The sequence below is a fragment of the Silurus meridionalis genome, chromosome 5 (genome assembly GCF_014805685.1).
Source record: "Silurus meridionalis isolate SWU-2019-XX chromosome 5, ASM1480568v1, whole genome shotgun sequence".
Taxonomy (NCBI): Eukaryota; Metazoa; Chordata; class Actinopteri; order Siluriformes; family Siluridae; genus Silurus; species Silurus meridionalis.
In genome coordinates this window covers 9848674-9868931 of record NC_060888.1, presented here as the reverse complement: position 1 = coordinate 9868931, position 20258 = coordinate 9848674, and the positions used below count along the sequence as shown (strand labels likewise).

At 37.3% G+C, this 20258-nt stretch overlaps 1 protein-coding gene across 1 annotated transcript; it reads right to left on the bottom strand.

Moving 5' to 3' along the window:
• Positions 1 to 3958: 3958 nt before the first annotated feature.
• On the bottom strand, positions 3959 to 17398 carry si:ch211-274f20.2 (calnexin). The gene is made up of 14 exons (XM_046850615.1): positions 17161 to 17398; positions 16646 to 16719; positions 16438 to 16496; positions 14717 to 14858; positions 13891 to 13972; positions 13628 to 13820; positions 13142 to 13331; positions 10784 to 10897; positions 9032 to 9188; positions 8108 to 8305; positions 4796 to 4915; positions 4485 to 4587; positions 4323 to 4396; positions 3959 to 4209 (listed from the first exon to the last, which is right to left on the bottom strand). The coding sequence occupies exons 1-14, from the start codon at positions 17230 to 17232 to the stop codon at positions 4207 to 4209; spliced, it is 1581 nt and encodes a 526-aa protein (XP_046706571.1). The 5' UTR covers positions 17233 to 17398; the 3' UTR covers positions 3959 to 4206.
• Between the last annotated feature and the right edge of the window lie 2860 nt (positions 17399 to 20258).

The following is a 20258-nucleotide window of genomic DNA, read 5'->3' as shown; positions in this document are numbered from 1 at the left end:
CTAGGATTGTATTCCTCCTATATGCGGTGCCAAAAGTGAAATTAAATCGGATACGAAGCATTTTAGCCATACAGTCTAATATTATTTTTATTCGAAAGGTTTAAATTCATGGATATGTGAAAGTGATTTAAGAATTTACTTGTAGCCATGATCAGATCTAAACCATAACTGTCCACAATTCACAAAACGTGTACATGATTAATCTTATACTATTATCTGAATTAATAGTTAATGGTGAATGAAAGCATGGGCTGTAGTCATGAGTTTTCTTGTGTTGACTTTATTAGCACATAGTTGGAGGTTAATGTATTAAGCAACCACTACAAGTAAACTTGAAAAGAAATAGACTTTATCTCAGACTTTATTAAAGAATGACCTTAATCTGAATTAGCATGCTTAGCATGTTTATTTGCCATGTCTGTGATGGTCATGGACCATTGTTTGTCCTGACTTAAATGCCATGTGTTGATATCATGTGTGAATTTCCCTCTGGGATAAATAAAGCTGTCTGTCACTTACTCCAGCATGTATTTTATTTCATGATCATTAATTGCACAATGTTTCTGCTTGGCGTCTTTGCAAAAATGCAGTATATTACAAATAGTACAAAAAAGTATACATTCTATCTTATTTCATCCAAATATAATCCTAATCTTTTCAGTCTCAAAGGATTTGGGTACTTTGTGTAGTGTTGCATGTGTAATTATTAAGGGCCCCTAACAAATATATTCATGACATAAAGATGCAAAGCAAAATTGGTGAAATAATAAACAGATAAGGCAGCATTGTTTATTACCAGTGTTGTCCTTCTCTCAGACTTCCATTATTCCATTACATTGCAACATTACAGGAATTAACTAAGAATGACTTTTCTGCAGATGGCCATCAAAACTGAACACCAATCAGGTCAGATTGTGTATTGATGTTCCAGTTCCAACTTACCATTTGTCCTGTCTGTACTTTTACACTGTGCATTTTTTGGGCTCATTATCGGTATTTGATCACATTTAATTTGTGTTTCAATAGATCTTTTGGAGATTTGTGCCCATTTAGCCACAAATGCATAAGTATTCCAATTCAATCCAAAGGTGTTCAGTATGGTTGAGGTCAGAGTTTTTACTCTATAACAGGCAGCTCAAGATATTCCACTCCAACCTGCATATCTTCATGGAGCTTGCATTATGCACAGGGGCATTGTCATACTGGAACATGTTCGGGTCTCCTAGTTTAAGTGAATGGAAAATGTAATGCTACTGCATCCAGAGACACTGATACAATTGTGTGCCTCCAACTTACTGGAGTAACAGCTTATGGAAGAATCACATATAGCTGGAAAAGTCAGGTGTCCCAATACTTTTGTCCTAAAAGTGTACATATTCACTCACTGCGTATGTGCATTTTTAAAAAACTCAAATGAATAATAATAAACCGTCACATTTATCTAAATAAATTCTCGCGTGACAATTACCACCTGTATATGTTCCTTGTGGTTTTGTTTGCTTGGTTGCACTTTATTTAATAAATTATCTGCATTTGCATCCATTCCCACCACTACTGTTACTGTATGTTTGGATGTCTATATGAGTTTTCTTTAGTCAGTAGGTTGATTGTTTAAGATGAATGTGTATTAGTGTGCAATTGTGTGCAAACTGCAGTGGTATACTGACCTTGACCATGAACAGACTGTTTGCTCAAATAGAAGGTTGTGTATGCTGTTTATACACAAGTTTTGTGTGTGGGTAGCATCCCACTTTACTGCTCCAGGATCATAGGTTTGATCCTTACCTCAGGTGACTGTCTTTGTGAAGTTTATGTTCTTTTTGTTTTGTCTGAGTGACACATCCCCAAATAAATTTGCGAGATAAATTGTAATGTGTGCTTAGTGCTATTCCTGAATAGATGTTCCATTTAATTTGTATAACTCTGGATAAAGCAGTTACTGAAACTAATCTACTAACTGCAAAAGCCTAAATTAATTGTGATCACAGTGAGGCAGAGCATCTGCAAGGTTCCCATAATCCAAAAAATATATACGGTGTCAGGCACCCCTGCAGTAGATACCTTCACCCAAGGCGAGGTCGACCCCTAAGCACTAGTGAGCTACGTAAGAAGTAAGTACTTTTGACCATTTTGTTTTATTTCTTGATTTGAAGGACATCGAAAAGAGAGCTTAATTGGCACAACTTACTTTCAAGGCCGTTTAAGAGAAGGCGTAGGTGCGAGGGTGCTGCAAGGTGCCAGCACTGTTTACTGTTCACCAGTGCTACAGAGAGGCTCTCTTCTAGAGTGGTTGCTACGTGGGAAGATCTTTATTCAAGGGATTCATCTTAGTGTGGGCCCTGTTTTGGGAGAGTGACCCAATGTAGCATGGTGGCAGGCATGCCTCTGCCACATAAATGGCCTTGGCTGAAATAAAAGTGCATGCTTTTATTTTAAATTCACATCAAAAATCAAAGTAAATTCGGATTCAGAGTGATCCAACTTGCATGAATTTTATCAAGACAATGTAAGTCAGTGGCCCCAACATGCCTGTATGCACTCCCAACAATGTTTGGGGCATGCCCTTGGTATGATGGCAGATGGTGTCCTGATTAGGGTATCAGTGAGGTCCAGGGCAGTCTGTAATACTACTCAGTGGTGTTAGATGCTGGGTAGCACCAGAGTACATCACATCCCAGAGGTTCACAATCAGATTAAGGTCTTTTGAATGTGAGAGCCAGTCAGTAGCATCTAGAAACAATTTATACACTTACACACATGAGGCCAGGCACTGTCATGCACCAGGAGGAACCCAGGGCCCACTGCACTAGTGTGAGGTCTGACAGTGGCTCTAATAAGCGTGCCGTAGGCTAGCATGTGGAGGCCCGTGCAGCCCTCCAAGGATAGACTTCCACCATTACTGACCCATTGTCAAATTGGTCATGCTGAATGACATTGCAGGCAGCATAACAATCTGGAGTCCCAGAGTCTTTTAAGTCTTTCATGTGCTCACACTGAGATTGCCCTCATCCGTGAAGAGAATGGGGAGCCAATGTAGACCTGCCAATTCTGGTTCCCTTTGGCAAATATCAATCCAGCTGCATGGTGTTGTAAGTGTGGAGTGTGACAGTTTGGTCAGAAACATCCACACCAGTAGCCTACTAGAGGTTATTTTGTAAGGTTCTGGCAGTGCTCCACTTGTCCCTCCTGGCCCTGCCAAGCTCTTCTAGTTATTTATAAGGAGATAAACAGGCTCTTATATGTATAAGGGTTGGGGTGGGGTATTAGTACATTCACATTTTTAGTTTGTTTGCCATTTCCATTATTGGGGCAAGATTAAATGACTGTATGTACCACTGGTAGTGGGCACTCCTACTTGAAATTGCCTAGAAATAGCAAATGCTGGCCCAAATGGTGTCAACATTTATAGGGAGGTTCTGGGAAGCAACCTCACCCCATATTGCACAATCTGAGACAAAGCAGCACTGGTGAGCAGTAAAGCATGTTATCCATCACACACTCCATTTCTAGGTCATTGCCCCACTCTTCCTAAAAATGAACTGTGATTATCGATCTGTAGGCCACAGTATCTATGTAAATCAGGACCACCATTGATCCATCACCACCACAGCTGCAGCTGATGTTATGTCAAATGTGCATGTTTAATTTAAGATTATCTAGATTAAGGTAGGTTTTGTTACTCCTCCTGTTCTTTATTTAAGTGTACATTAGGTACAACTTAATCCATTAACTATCAAGCATGTGCTAATGTAGTTAAAGTGGCTGTTGATGTCATAGTATTAGTATTTACCATTATTAATGGTGAACTTACTATTAATTCATAAATTAAAGTTTAATTTTGTACCCTTACTCCAAAATCTTACCTTTTATACTAACACCTTGTATACGTATTTAAAAAATGTAAACAAAAGTTATTTTGTAAAATGGTTGAATGCTAACAGAAGTAATAGCATGGGACTCTGGAAGTCAAAGTTACCTTTATTCAAAACTCAGACTTTACAAAACGAAATATGCTTTTGTTACAGGTTAAAAGATCTTACCACCCACATCATCACTTAAAAAAAAAAATATTAAATGTATTTTCTCTCTGGAGTGTCTGGTGAATTGTTTTCAAGATTAGAATATTCATAGCAGGATGTCACCTAAGGCCCCATACATTCAGAAACCACACGTTTCCATTCTTTCATTGTTGTATCCATGCTAGGTTCACTAAAGCACAAAGAAAGTTTGCGACATTAGTTTGCTTCCTGGAGACAGGAAGTTTTAAATATATAATTTTTTGGACAATTGGAAATTTAAATTATACTGAAATTCAGCTTTACCTTTAACTCCAGATCTGACTTTTTCTGTGCTTTGTTGACCTCCCGTTTTCTCAGATCAGTAGAGTTGTTGGATCCTTGGTCAAGATATAGCAAATCAATATTCAATTCAGAAAAATCTGTAATTTATTACTGCAGTTCAAGTAAAAAACCTAATGTTCCTACCATACTCAGAGAAACTCATGTGGTCCTCTGGATCCTCTGAACCGTCTGGCTGAGGCTCATCACTTTTCTTGTAGTAATATTCCTGATCCGAGGGGCCAAATCGCTGACACACAAATTAAAATGTTAAGTATACAATTTTTTTATTGACAGACATGTAAAATATTCAAAAATATTCACCCAAATTCAATCAAAATATATAAAATTGTACAATTTTACTGTATATATTGACTAAATATATACTAGACTAGGGCTATAATTTCATTTGGTTAAATGTTTGTCACATAATATACAAAATATCCAGCAGGTTCTACCTTATCAGGCCACATGAAACTGACAAAAAGGATGATGGGAAGACCCACTGTGAAGATGTACACACCCCAGAGCCAGGGACGCTTTCCTGTGGCAAACAGTAACCGCTCCACAACTCCATGCTAGAAGAGTCATACAAGCTCAGTGAGTGTGCCAAAATTGTACAGACACATACACTGCAAACAGTGATACCTTAGCAAGTACAACAAATTAATATGTAAGATTTTAATAATAAACAGTATATATACAGTTGCAATCAGAAATATTCAACCCCCTCATATCAATAGACAATACAGTGATGTTGATGAAAGAAAATGAAAATAAAAAATAAAATAAAAAAAAACTTGTGAAATAACAAACAATATTTATTGATACATATTTGAGTTTTTTTGACAACAGAAGTTGACTTAACTTTGAAGTTCAAATAAAAATTGTAAGTCTTGTAACACATGAGCATGTGCAGTATTATTCAACCCCAGCCTCAGTACCTTGTGGAACGCCCTTTAGTTTTTATAACTTCTAACAAGCGTTTTCGATAAGTGCTGACAAGCTTCTTACACCTCTCGATTGGAATCTTTGCCTATTCTTCACGTGCAAAAGCCTCTAACTCAGTGATGTTTGCGGCTTTCGTGCTGCAACTGCCTTCTTCAAATCCCACCAAAGATTTTCAATTGGATTTAAATCTGGTGACTGAGAAGGCCACTCCAGGACACTCCAGCATCTTTTCCCCAACCAAGCTTTGGTTGATTTGGAGGTGTGCTTGGGATCATTGTCTTGCTGGAAGATCCAATGATCACCAGGGTTTAATTTGTCAACAGAAGTCATCACGTTCTTCTTCAAAATGACCTGGTATTTCTGGGAATCCATGATGCCAGGTACACAATCAAGATTGCCAGTTCCTGTCGCAGAAAAACAGCCCCACATCATTATTGACCCTCCTCCATGCTTGACCGTAGGGATGGTATTCTTCTGGTCATAAGCCTGACCTTTTGCACACCAGACATACCGCTGGTCCAAATGTCCAAAAAGTTCCAGTTTGGTTTCATCAGTCCATACAACTGTCTCCCAGAACTCTGTAGTTTTATCCAAATTCCTCCTGGCATATTCTAGTCAACTCCTGATGTTCTTTAAGGTCAAAAGTGGAGTGCGTCTTAGGGTCCGGCCATGAAGTCCTTGATTATTCAGTGCACTTGATTATTAGTTGCCACTGAAGCACTTGTTCCAGCCTTCATCATGTCATCCTGTAGCTGTCTTGCAGTCACACGGGGGGTTTTCTTAGCTGTCCTGAATAAGTTGCTAAGGGCCCTTGATAAAATTGTGAGCTTTCTTCCACAGCCAGGCAGGTTTGCAGCTGTTCCATAAGTTTTAAACTTCCTTATAATGCTCCCAATGGTGTCTCTTGGAATGTTAAATCTTTTGAAAATCTTTTTATACAAAAGGCCCATCAGATGTGATGAAATAATCTCCGCTCTCAGCTTTTGTGGCAGCTCCTTTGTCTTTCCCATGATTGCAACTTACCTTGAACACCTTCATTGTCTGGGTTTTTATATGCATCACAGCTGAAGCAAATGAAGGATCGTTATAGAGTTCCCAAAGGCTTAATGATGTTTCAGCTCCACTTCAGGCCATAAAAACTGTCAGAAAGCTTTAAAAACAACATTATTACATAGGGGTTGAATAATTGTGACATGGCGATCTTAACAAAATATACTGTTACACACAAATACTACATCATACATTTTTTGTGTTGATTTTATGTAGCACTAAACTAATTAAGAAGCCATCCAAAGCAGAATCCTGCACTTTGAAGAGATTTTTATTTATAAATGCTTAAAACTCTTTAGGGGTTAAATATTTCTGATTGCAAGCAAGTATATATATATATATATATATATATATATATATATATATATATATATATATATATATATATATATATATATATACAGTGAGGAAAATAAGTATTTAAACACCCTGCTATTTTGCAAGGTCTTCCACTTAGAAATCATGGAGGGGTCTGAAATTGTCATTGTAGGTGCATGTCCACTGTGAGAGACATAATCTAAAAAAAAAATCCAGAAATCACAATATATGATTTTTAACTATTTATTTGTATGATACAGCTGCAAATAAGTATTTGAACACCTTAGAAAGTCAATGTTAATATTTGGTACAGTAGCCTTTGTTTGCAATTACAGAGGTCAAACGTTTCCTGTAGTTTTCACCAGGTTTGCACACACTTCAGGAGGGATTTTGGCCCACTCCTCCACACAGATCTTCTCTAGATCAGTCAGGTTTCTGGCCTGTCGCTGAGAAACACGGAGTTTGAGCTCCTCCAAAGATTCTCTATTGGGTTTAGGTCTGAGACTGGCTAGGCCACGCCAGAACCTTGATATGCTTCTTACAGAGCCACTCCTTGGTTATCCTGGCTGTGTGCTTGGTCATTGTCATGTTGGAAGACCCAGCCTCGACCCATCTTCAATGCTCTAACTGAGGAAAGGAGGTTGTTCCCCAAAATCTCGTAATACATGGCCCCGATCGTCCTCTCCTTAATACAGTGCAGTCGCCCTGTCCCATGTGCAGAAAAACACCCCAAAGATGATGCTACCACCCCATGCTTCACAGTAGGGATGGTGTTCTTGGATGGTACTCATCATTCTTCTTCCTCCAAACACGTTTAGTGGAATTATGACCCAAAAGTTCTATTTTGGTCTCATCTGACCACATGACTTTCTCCCATGACTCCTCTGGATCATCCAAATGGTCATTGGCAAACTTAAGACGTGCCTGGACATGTGCTGGTTTAAGCAGGGGAACCTTCCGTGCCATGCATGATTTCAAACCATGACGTCTTAGTGCATTACCAACAGTAACCTTGGAAACGGTGGTCCCAACTCTTTTCAGGTCATTGACCAGCTCCTCCCGTTTAGTTCTGGGCTGATTTCTCACCTTCCTTAGGATCATTGAGATCCCACGAGGTGAGATCTTGCATGGAGCCCCAGTCCAAAGAAGATTGACAGTCATGTTTAGCTTCTTCCATTTTCTAATGATTGCTCCAGCAGTGGACCTTTTTTCACCAAGCTGCTTGGCAATTTCCCCGTAGCCCTTTCCAGCCTTGTGGAGGTGTACAATTTTGTCTCTAGTGTCTTTGGACAGCTCTTTGGTCTTGGCCATGTTAGTAGTTGGATTCTTACTGATTGTATGGGGTGGACAGGTGTCTTTATGCAGCTAAAGACCTCAAACGACCTCATGTACTTTGTTGACCTTTCATCTCCAACAGTGTTTACATATCTACTGAATATAAAACAGCTTACTGTTTGCCTTTGTCCCCAGGTTTCCTCTGTCCAACGTCTGGTGATCACAGGGTCATCACAAAGCAAGATGTTGTCAAACAGCACATCACCAGTAAGGGACCAAAGCTCAAAGCCTACTGCAGACACAGGACTCATTCTGAATGGTTGAGTGTCCTCAAAGTAAGCTGGGTTAGGGATCATTCGTGGCTTCCATTTCCCCTAATGGAGAGACCAAAACAAACAGGAATCATTTTAGTCAAATAGGATTTAGTTTAACTCTCATAATCTTGTAACTCGGAAAGATATTCATCATCACTTTTAAACTAATTATATTATACTTTATATTATAAATAAATATAATAATATATAATAATATAATATAGATTTTTTTGTATTTAATTATAAAATATTAATTTAATAAAAATATATAATTTAAAGGGGAAATAAGTAGAAGCAGAATATAAATAAGGGGAAATAATCATTCTGTCAATTCCTTCTTTTCTGTGTTTATTATACTTCCTGTGCATACTGTATATTTAAGTCAGACTGACAATCAAAAGAGCTTTTGATTGTAAGATATTTTAGTTCAGGAAATCCTGCAGTTTTGATTGTGGTGTGTGTGCGTGTGCGTGTGCGTGTGTGTGTGTGTGTGTGTGTGTGCGTGTGTGTGCGTGTATGTGTTGCTAAAGGGAACTGAAAATTTCAACATGTTAACAAGAACTGGAACTTTTCCCCTTGACTAAATTGTTCATCTTGTTGTTCTTGTTATTTAAGAACAACATTTTGTTTGTATAAGTAAACTATTTATTTCATATTTATTAGTGAAATTTAGACAAACACAACAATTAATTTCTACTTTCAAATGGTCATTTCTTTCCTAGTGAAACACAAATTACAAGTTTACAAGTTACAATATCTGTGGTACAACTTGAGCTGCAAGTTTACCTGATAATTTGGGTTTTCTATCTTAGGTGACTTCCATTTCCCTTTGTATGCTGGGTTCGCCACCATGGGAGGCTTCCACGGCCCACAGCCGACAGCATGGGAGCAGGCAGGGTTAGCAATGAGAGGAGCTTCCCATTCTCCATCCATCTCCACTGACCTGTTTATCCAACAGATATATAGCAGTTATTCAATTCATAATTACATTTACATCACTGGACCTCCAGGGGGCCCTAGGTGTACAGGCTCAATAGATGTTACAAGGTAAATATGGTCTGCTCCTATCAACAGGAGGGGTTGTACCTCTGCTGGACATTGCAATGGGATAAAAGTGCTCAGCCAAACCTAAGTGTTCAGAGGTAAAGGCATTCTAGATCTGGTAGCTCCATTGGGGCTGTGATATAGAGCATACTCTAAAGGAAATGTAATCACAAAGGATGTGTAATCGCCCACATTTCCAACAACGTTTGTTGTCTTTGATCCATCTGATCATCTGCTATTGTTCAGTACTGTCGCAGTATGGGCACAGAATTGTGATCTGTTCAGATCAACGTGCTGGCTCGGACTGATTCGAGGGCGTCAGCACCTGAGTAGCTGCTTCTGGGTGTTGGTCAGTTCCATGCAGGACAGAAGCGAGTTTAGGCTTTGCTACCGGGCCTGGTTTTGATTGCACCATCTTACGTTGCTGCTCTTTCCTCTGATTGGAGCTTTTACAGTTTTGAGCCACTCTGCTAGATCCAGTAGAGTGTAGGCATTCTGATAAGGCATGTGTCTTCTGAATGAGGCAAACAAATCCAAGGGTTATTTGGTGAGTAAACGGGCTACATGTGAGCTGCACCGTAGTTCCGCATATCACATAGCAATAATCATCAAGTTGTATATTCATTGAACCTGAAATGAGGGTAGAAAAAGTGTAGTGCATAAAATAGGACCCGACTGCTAAACAAAATGATGCCTTGTGCCACTAGTGTCTTGTCTGCACATACTCTTAAGGGTAAGGGTTAGCATGTAAATGGAACTTCTCTGTGTATTTCAGTATTTCAATGAATACTGTTTATAACTAAGATTGATACAAGTAATAAATCTTCTTTACTAAGCACTTTATCCTGATCAGAATATCAGTTTCCCAGGAAATGTAATGTAATATAAGGATCTATGAATATAAGTGCAGAAAATGTCATTTGTAGTGCAATTGTACAACAAAGAAACGAACAGAGAAACGACAACACAAAGAAACAAAACAGAAAATAATTGGCCAAGAACACAAGAACCATAACCTGTACATGGACTTCCACTAACAATGCCTAGGAACAACTGAAGAAAGACAAGCATGAATTACAAGCAAGAGGGTCCAGTGATGGTTTTATACACACACACACACACACACACACACACACACACACACACACACACACACACACACACACATACATACATATACATACACACACAAGTACTAATTTTCATGAATGTGAATCAGGTCATGTTATGTGACTTGTATTAGTACAATAATTTGTCAGTGTACATAGTCCTGGTCCATAATCCTGACAGAACATGAGGCAGAAAAGCACCAGTCCACCAGCTGGACATAATACACACTCACACATTTGGTGAAGTGCAATTTGGTGTAGTCATTTTAGAAGTCAGTATTTTGTACACGAAAAAAATCATAATGTAACATAGAGTATACTCACATCATGCGTGAAGTGTGTAGTATAGATATAAACACGTGTGCAATGTAGCTGCATTACACACCAGTCATTTGGAGCCTGAGCCTCTGGGTCTGGGACAAAGGGCTCTTCATCTTCTATCCAGCCAATAGGTTTCTGCACAGTGGGGTCAGCAATATGTGGAGGAGCTTCTTCGTCCCTTCACAGAGAACACAGAAAGACTAAATCTGCCATCATTAACTAGTGCAGTTACTGTGAGTGTGTATTTAAATCTCTAAAATTAAATATTTCAAACTACTGCTTGTGTTTTTTCAAAATTTAAATTTCAATAGTAAATCACTATATTACTAAATACACCTTATTAGCATAATAGTAGAGAATAGAAACTCTCTTCTTTTGCACTCAAAAAACATTTTGTTTGATGCAGACTTTGTTAAATTGGGGTCCTATTTCTAATCCTGATCCTAATCTAATGTTATGGTTAATACACTGAGTGTATAACCTTCAGCAACAGGTTGAGACATAATTGCTTAAACAAATAGAAACTCACTGTTTACTGTATTGGTAACATGAACACCAATTACGCGGCAGCAGCACAATCCAGTACAAAAAGTAGGTCAAGAGCTTCAGATAATGACTGCATCAAACATAAGACTGAGGCATAAGACTGAGAAGACTGAGACATAAGACTGTGTTATCTTTGATCGAAGCATGGTTGTTGATACCAGATGGTCTGGATTGAGCATTTTGAAAAACCGAGATTTTTATGCACACAACCATTTTCATATTTAAAAAAGTGCAAGCTAGATTTTGCACTTTCATTTTCTTTCAATACTGTTTATATTTCAAATAACTGAGGTAAAATATGTATTGGGTATTGTAAATTATTATTAGTAATGTAATACTTACAGTCAGGTCCATAAATATTGGGACATCAACACAATTCTAACATTTTTGGCTCTATACACCACCACAATTTGACTTTAATTAATTTGAGGGCATTTACATCCAAATCCGGTGAACGGTGTAGGAATTACAACAGTTTGCATATGTGCCTCCCACTTTTAAGGGGACCAAAAGTAATGGGCCAATTGGCTTCTCAGCTGTTCCATGGCCAGGTGTGTGTTATTCCCTCATCATACCAATTACAATGAGAAGATAAAAGGGTCCAGAGTTAATTTCAAGTATGCTATTTGCATTTGGAATCCGTTGCTGTCAACTCCCCAAATGAGATCCAAATCGCCGTCACTAACAGTGAAGCAAGCCATCATTAGACTGAAAAAACAAAACAAACCCATCAGAGAGATAGCAAAAACATTAGGCGTGACCAAAACAACTGTTTGGAACATTCTTAAAAAGAATTAACGCACTGGTGAGCTCAGCTACACGAAAAGACCCGGAAGACCACGGAAAACAACTGTGGTGGATGACCGAAGAATTCTTTTCCTGGTGAAGAAAACACCCTTCACAACAGTTGGCCAGATCGAGAACACTCTCCAGGAGGTAGGTGTATGTGTGTCAAAGTCAACAATCAAGAGAAGACTTCACCAGCGTGAATACAGAGGGTTCACCACAAAATGTAAACCATTGGTGAACCTCAAAAACAGGAAGGCCAGATTAGAGTTTGCCAAACAACATTTAAAAAAGCCTCCACAGTTCTGGAACAACATCCTATGGACACATGAGACCAAGATCAACTTGTACCAGAGTGATGGGAAGAGAAGAGTATGGAGAAGGAAAGGAACTGCTCATGATCCTAAGCATACCACCTCATCAGTAAAGCATGGTTGTGGTAGTGTCATGGCGTGGGCATGTATGGCTGCCAAGAGAACCAGTTCCATTGGCAGCCATACATGCCCACGCCATGACACTACCACAACCATGCTTTACTGACCTGGATCCGATTGAGCATGCATTTCACTTGCTGAAAACAAAACTGAAGGGAAAATGCCCCAAAACCAAGCAGGAACTGAAGTCAGTTGCAGTAGAGGCCTGGCAGAGCATCACCAGGGATGAAACCCAGCGTATGGTGATGTCTATGCGTTCCAGACTTCAGGCTGTAATTGACTATAAAGGATTTGCAACCAAGTATTAAAAAATTGAAAGTTTGATTTATGGTTATTATTCTGGCCCATTACTTTTGGTCTCTTAAAAAGTGGGAGGCACATTTGCAAACTGTTGTAATTCCTACACCGGTCACCGGATTTGGATGTAAATGCCCTCAAATTAAAGCTGACAGTCTGCAGTTAAAGGTCAACTTGTTCATTTCATTTCAAATCCATTGTGGTGGTGTATAGAGCCAAAAATGTTAGAATTGTGTCGATGTCCCAATATTAATGGACCTGACTGTATATTGCTGTAAAGTCAGTAGATTTGGTCTTAGCCAATCAACAAATGAAGAAGAATAATGAAAAAGGAAAAAGAAAACAAAAATAAAACACACCAATCATGGGGTTTTGTGATGGTAGGATCTGGAATATAACGCCTGTCGTCCCAGTTTAAGGGTTTAGTATCACTGGGGTCCTCTATCTCACGAGGAGGCATCACTGGTGGATCCATGTCCTCTAGAAGACTGCCGTTATTGATCAATGTTTGGTCGATGAGAATTTCAAATGTGTTGTCAGGATACAAATCTGAAAAATAAGGCTGCATTATTTATAACTGGTCTTCTGTCAGATGGAAATACACTGCAGCTCCATACTGTATGCAACACGATAATACAGAATATACCATGTTCTTGCTTTTAATAGTTCAAGTTATACTTATAAGGTAATTATTTTAGGTATTTATTTGACGTATTTTAGGTCTTATATGATGAAATTGTTGTTGCGCATACTTGTTTTACATTATCTGTGTAAGGTTCTGGAACATCTCAATCTACCCCCCTCATTTGTTATATTTTTATTGATGTGCTCTTGTTAATACTCACTGAGAGTGTAAAGATGAGGGCTGTGGTCAGTGAAATAGTCGCTCAGGTCAGTCTTAGGCTGCCGAGCATGTTTCTCCTCATAGCTCCCTGTCAGGGGGTTCCGGTGGTTGAAAATGAAATGCACTTTGTACATACTTCCACATTTGTCTGGACCAAACATAATGCTGTATGGTGTGGCATCATTAAACTGACTCTAAAAAATACCAAAACACATTAAGCCTATGTAATAAAGGAACACTTAGAGATATTAGTAACATTCGCACCAATTGTAGGTCATCTGAATGAGACAGCAACTTTATGTAGCCTCCTCCACACTCAATCCCATTTTGGAAGAAAACTTCATACCTGTATAGATCAAGTAACATGTAACCAATTAAGAAATAAACCAACGTGTCAAAGGTAAATTATCAATAATGGAGCAGTGTGCTGTGGCCCTGGAATTAAGTGCTAAATATTTCTAAAACAACAAAATAGTGTCCTCAAATAAATTCTAAAGCGTTTTATTGTTAGTTTGTTTTTTTTACACAGTTTCACAAATTTTCCAATTTATAATATTTTAACAAATGGTACATTATGCTTATGCACACCAACAAACTATAAGATTCATATGTGCTTATTAAACATTCCATTCCACATTTAGTCCCCATTTGCTTTGCTGTTTTAACAACCTTCACTCCTCAACCTCAACTCCAAGATTCCACTAGATTCTGATGTGTAGTTGTGGACATTTTGTAAAAATTCAGCTATAAGGGCAAAGATGTTTAAAGACATCCTTTACAAATAGGATGTGTTACTTCTACTTAACTTTTGGTCATAAAGTGTATATATAAACATACAAAAATAAAAAATAAATTAATAATAATAATAATAATAATAATAATAATAATAATAATAATAATGTATCTTATGTTAAGCTTTAAATAAGAAAATAAAAGCATATTTAAAAATTTTTAAAAACCTTTCACATAAACCTGATTTTAATTACAGCCACATCACAGGTATATGTTCTAGCATTACAACTTGATCAAATCATTTTTGTAAATAAATTAAAGATGTGAATAATGAAGCTGAATGAATGAAAATGCTTACTGTAGACACAGAGGTTTTTCATTGAAGTGGTACACTGTGCTTAGGTAAGCAGAAATTGCATGGTGCCGGCCAGGAGACTTAAGGACAAGGCCTTTATTTCCTGGTGATGCTCGATTCTTGGACTCCTCTAAAAGCCATTCTCCTAAAATAAAAAATAAAACCGCAGCAGCACTTTTGTACAAGTTCAATATATAGAGACTAGATAAATAAATTCTGCTTTTTACTACAAGGGACTCATCTCAAAACCCTGTTAAAAGAAAACTTAAATATATTGTAAACTTTAAATGTGCATTGGCAATATTTTTATTCACTGACCCTGAGTTACATCTCTATCGTTAGTGCAAAGCCCTTAACCCTCTACTTCTCAGTTGTATAATTGTCGCTCTGTATAAGACCATGAATGTAAACGGAGGGACATTTAGTAGTGTGTCTCTTTATGATTTACAAGAGACGATTCCAAATTCTAACAGAAATTGGAATCGTGTTTTTTCCTGTGTCATTTTCTCCCAAATTTGTTGACATTTGCTTAAACTTCAACTTCGAAATCATTTCTACATAATCTTTAACATTATTTAAACTATTATGCAAATAAAAGTAGACAAATAGGCAAAAGAAAATGTATGAATAAAAAGAAAACGTTTACATTTCAAGGTGTCCAATGTGTCACTTAAGTTTTATTTGATGTTTATTCTTTATAATTAAAATCATTTAAACAGGATTGACTTATTTTTGCTTGACTACATAATAGATGTATCATGTATAAATCATCAGATGTATTGTGAACAGGGGCTCATGACAACTGAGTTTGATGGCAGCAGGGCAACAATAATAATTACAGGGTAAAGATAAAGCTGAGAGGCATTCCCACTTGTTTTCAGTGAACCTTAACAATAACCCTATAGACATATGTATACTATATACTGTAGTAGGAGTTTTTTTTTTGGGTGGTCCTCTTTTTTTTTACAATACAAGGTGGATTGAGGTGTTCTGATCCAGTAAATTCAGACAAAACATGTTTTTCTTTCCTATCTCTAAACTGTTCCAAAACATTATATCACAATTCTTACAATAAAAGTAGTTTATACATCATGGAAAGACTGTATGTACTTTATTTGATTATCTGCTATGGTAGATGCAGAGTATTATTAAATTAACCCAATCTGGCAACCCCTTTATATCCTGGCCTAATGGACCTCTAATAATTCTTTGCTGAAATTCAACTTTTGGATCACTTGTTGCAATATATAATTCTGTCGATGTTAATCATGCTACCACATGATGGTACGATATCTAGAACAAGTCTTTGTAATTTTTATTTTATCTAACATGTTTTAAGAAAATAATTAGCATTTTAACTTAAATATATGCATATGTGTATGAGGACTTCTAAATAATGGTTAAAATTTGCTGAGCAGCTAATGCTGTATATATGCTGATGCCCTGCCCCCAATATCATAGTATGGATAGTTAGCTATTATCCACAGGGTATCAGTACTTATCTCTTAGTAAGATATTTAAGACCTGGTCACTCTACACAAAGATATTCAACACTTAAACCTTTGTAGCAAACTTGCAGAGTAAAAATGATCCACATTGGCATTGATTGTCTGTGAAATAAAATGTGCACAATAAATAAAAAAAAAAAACTATAGGTAATAAAATGTAGTTCATGCTTTCCAACTATATTTTCAAGCCACTTTGTAAATCAAGCTTGTTCTTACCATCATATTTATAAATGTTGAACTCTGCTTCTTTCAGTGATTGGGAAAGGACCCATTTTCTTCAGCATAAACAGAAACAGGTGAGATAAAACAATTAACTAGTTCTGACAACAACAGTGGCGTATTACTGAAACTAACATGCATGCTTTTAAAAATTTTACAGTGTAGAGTATTTATAGGGATAATGTAAGAATTAAAAGAACAGTACCTATCTAATGGACTTGTGTCAAATGTTTCTGCAAAATATGCTTGGTTTGGACTGGTGTCAGGTCTGTGAATGCTCTTGAAGTAAAAAAAAAAAAAAAAAGAAAGAAAAAAATATAGTCATTCACAATTGTTTGCTATTATTATTATTATTACTTTGTAGTTGTCATCAATCCAATCCTTTTTCATACAGTGCATGTAAAAGTAACTAAAAGATTATGAATAACAATAAAAGTACAAGAAAGCATCAATACATGTATTACCTGGGCAGCAACAACAACATTTTTAATAATTGTCGGTGCATTGTTTACACAATTATACAAAGAAAACAAGAGCAACAATAAATAATAATAATAATAATAATAATAATAATAATAATAATAATAATAATAATAATCAGCAGCAGCATCATCATCATCATAAAATGAATATTATTATTATTATTATTATTATTATTATTATTGATATTAATATTAATATCAATATTAATATTATTATTAATAAACAGGTTTAACTGACCTGCTCCTCCCTGCTTACGGTCAGAGTTGAACAGAAACAGAAAGCAATAAGCGCCCCCTGTCTAATGAGCATGGTCGAGTTTTCCACATGTACATCAAACTACTGATCAGTTGTTCTATTGTAATATAATCCTGTGTTCTCCTTAGTTTTTGTTCGGTTTTGTTACTAGCAGAAAAAGAGCCAAATGAAAGAACCACGAACGAGGTCTCTGTCACACTGCAATCGTGAGGGGGAGAAGTTTCCTGAATGCTGCCAGTTATCTAGAGTGAACTTTGACCAGTGTTAAACCATTTACAGACCTGTGAATAAAACACTATCCCATTCAGTGTTTTAAACATCACTTGATTGTCTTAAATATAAACAAATATTTATACTTATCACGCAGTGGTGAACCTTCCCAGGAGTGGCAGGAGCACAACAACTCATTTAGGTGTTTATAAAAGTACCCAGAACAACATCTAAAGACCTGCAGGCCTCACTTTGCGATTACAAATCGAGGTTGTTCACTAATTTTTCTCAGGGCAAAAAAACAGTTCATGACCTATATGAAGGGGGCACATCATTTTGCATGCTTCAGGCAGTGTGTGTGTGCACAAGCCACACCTGATGTTGTATCCAATACCTCAGCCAATGACATGTGCCCGGCTGTCAGGAGGTCTGCACTTACTAACCTAAATAACATAATAATTTCTCCGTGACATACATACATACTGGTATATGACCAAATATGATTAGTTTTGACAACCTTATATACGTTTTTGTAGACTGAAATTGCAGTTTGCCAGAGCATGCAACAGTCACAAATTAACTTACAAATAACTAAATTAAACTCACAAATTCCCAGATAATCACCAGAGATTAAAAGAAGGATTGGGGAGATCATTAGACCATAAAGATACCTTAGCTGCCATTTCAGTGAGTGAGGTTATGGCAGCAAAGGCTTACTATCCAAAAGGTCACTGATCATTTTATAAGCAGGCAGCAAAGGAAATTTAAGAAATGTATGTGCATTTAGTCCTTATTTCCACATCAGATTACAGGCAGAACAGCAGCACAAAACATCATTCAAACAACTTCCCACTGGAAAACCACTGGAAAGATTGTCACTGAAATGAAAAATATGAAGTGAATTAAATGTTATTGCCAAAAATTGAAGACCTTGGATATAACTGACATACATGACTACATGGAACTTGTAGATGTAGAGGTGTGGAGCTGAGGCTGCTTCTTGTACCTTTTGAAATGTTGAGATGGGAAGACCAATATTTCATTTCAAAACATATTTACACAAATCCCTGAATATGTTTTGTACCATATCACATCCATAAACCTCCTCCTTGGTCTTCCTCTTTTCCTTCTGCATGGTGGCTCCATCCTCAGCATTCTCCTACAGATATACCCCATGTCCCTCCTCTGCACATGTCCAAACCGCCTCTCTCACTTTGTCTCCAAAACGTCCTACATGCGCCGTCCCTCTAATAAACTAATTTCTACTACTGTTCATCCTCATCTCTCCCAATGAAAACCTCAACATCTTCAGCTCTGCTACCTCCAGCTCCACCTCCTGTCTTTTACTCAATGCCACTGTCTCCAAACCATACAACATCACAGGTCTCACCACAGTACTTTAAACTTTCCCTTTCACTCTTGCAGATACCCTTTTATCACAAATCACTCCTGCCTTTCTTCTCCACCCACTCCACCCTGCCTGCACTATTTTCTTCACTTCTCGAACACACTCTCCATTACTTTGCAATGTTGACCCCAGGTACCTGAACACCTCCACCTTCTCCACCTCTTCTCCCTGCAACTGCACCCCTCCACTGACCTCCCACTCATTCACACACATGTACTCTGTCTCACTCCTACTGACTGACTCCTACTACATACTGTTCTGTTCTCATGTCCTTCAAAAATAGGAAATTATATTGTGTTTCCTTCATAAAGGAAAAAATAATACACTCCCTGCTCTCTGAAACATTAATTAAGGATCAGTCACTCATACATTAATGTCTACCTACATTAATGTATAATGTTTAGCTAAAACACAATCTAAGTTAACCAAGGCTCTCATTAATGAACTTCAGTGTATGCCAGGTGGCTGCTGGAATTTTGTCAAATAAGCATCCTTATCCTGAAGAAAACTGTGAAGACCGGTGAGTCAAAGATCACTTTCACTGATGTGTGTTGAGTAGCTGAGGCCAACGCTCTTTACTGCTATTTTAATTTTGACACTCAAACCTATTTTGAAACCAGTCAGCTGTCTGTGGCCTGCCAGATGTTAAACAATTACTCAGCAAATGTGACCGAAAAGTAAATGTGTCCAATTCTCTAAGCAACAATACATCTATTGTAATTTCAATGCAGGAATTAATCCTTTGAAGATCCATTAAACAAGTAAATATCCAAATACACAAGATTCCTTTTTTAAATAGTGTCTTTCAGTACATTTATTAGTTTAAGTTATATTTGGCAACATCAAGTCCAGTGTTAACTGTAATTTGTGACCTTTCGATTTTTCTCTTGTTCTGTCATGTTTAGTTCTGGTTATTTCTGTGTAAACATGTCATCTTTCTTTTATTTAGGCACTTACACTGTTGTAGTGCTTTATGCATGAATGTGTGTGGTTTGGTTGTATTGGCTAAGCTCTCTCTCTCTCTCTCTCTCTCTCTCTCTCTTTTCTCTGTATTTCTCTTTGTTCTTCCAACAGCTATTTTGAACTTGTTTCTGATCAGCTGCTGCCTGATGGTATTGTATTTGGCCTCACAAATCAGTCATTTTGAAGCATCAGTTGAATATATGTCATGTCATCATATGTCATGATATTATTTGCTGCTTTATTTATATTGTTCCTCTCTTGCGATGCATTCTGCTCCCTTCAAGACACAGCAGGCACAATACATACAAATAATGGCTTTTACTGTGGTATGGTTGTAAAAAAAATAATAATATTTGGTGCTGCTGGACAATGTTAAACAAATTTTCATCTTCCAGGAGGTGCTGCTGTCTGCATTGTCCAAAATTTGTTTAACATTGTCCAGCAGCACCTCCTGGAAGATGAAGTTTGCAGACACTTCTCTTTCTAGTTGCAACCATGC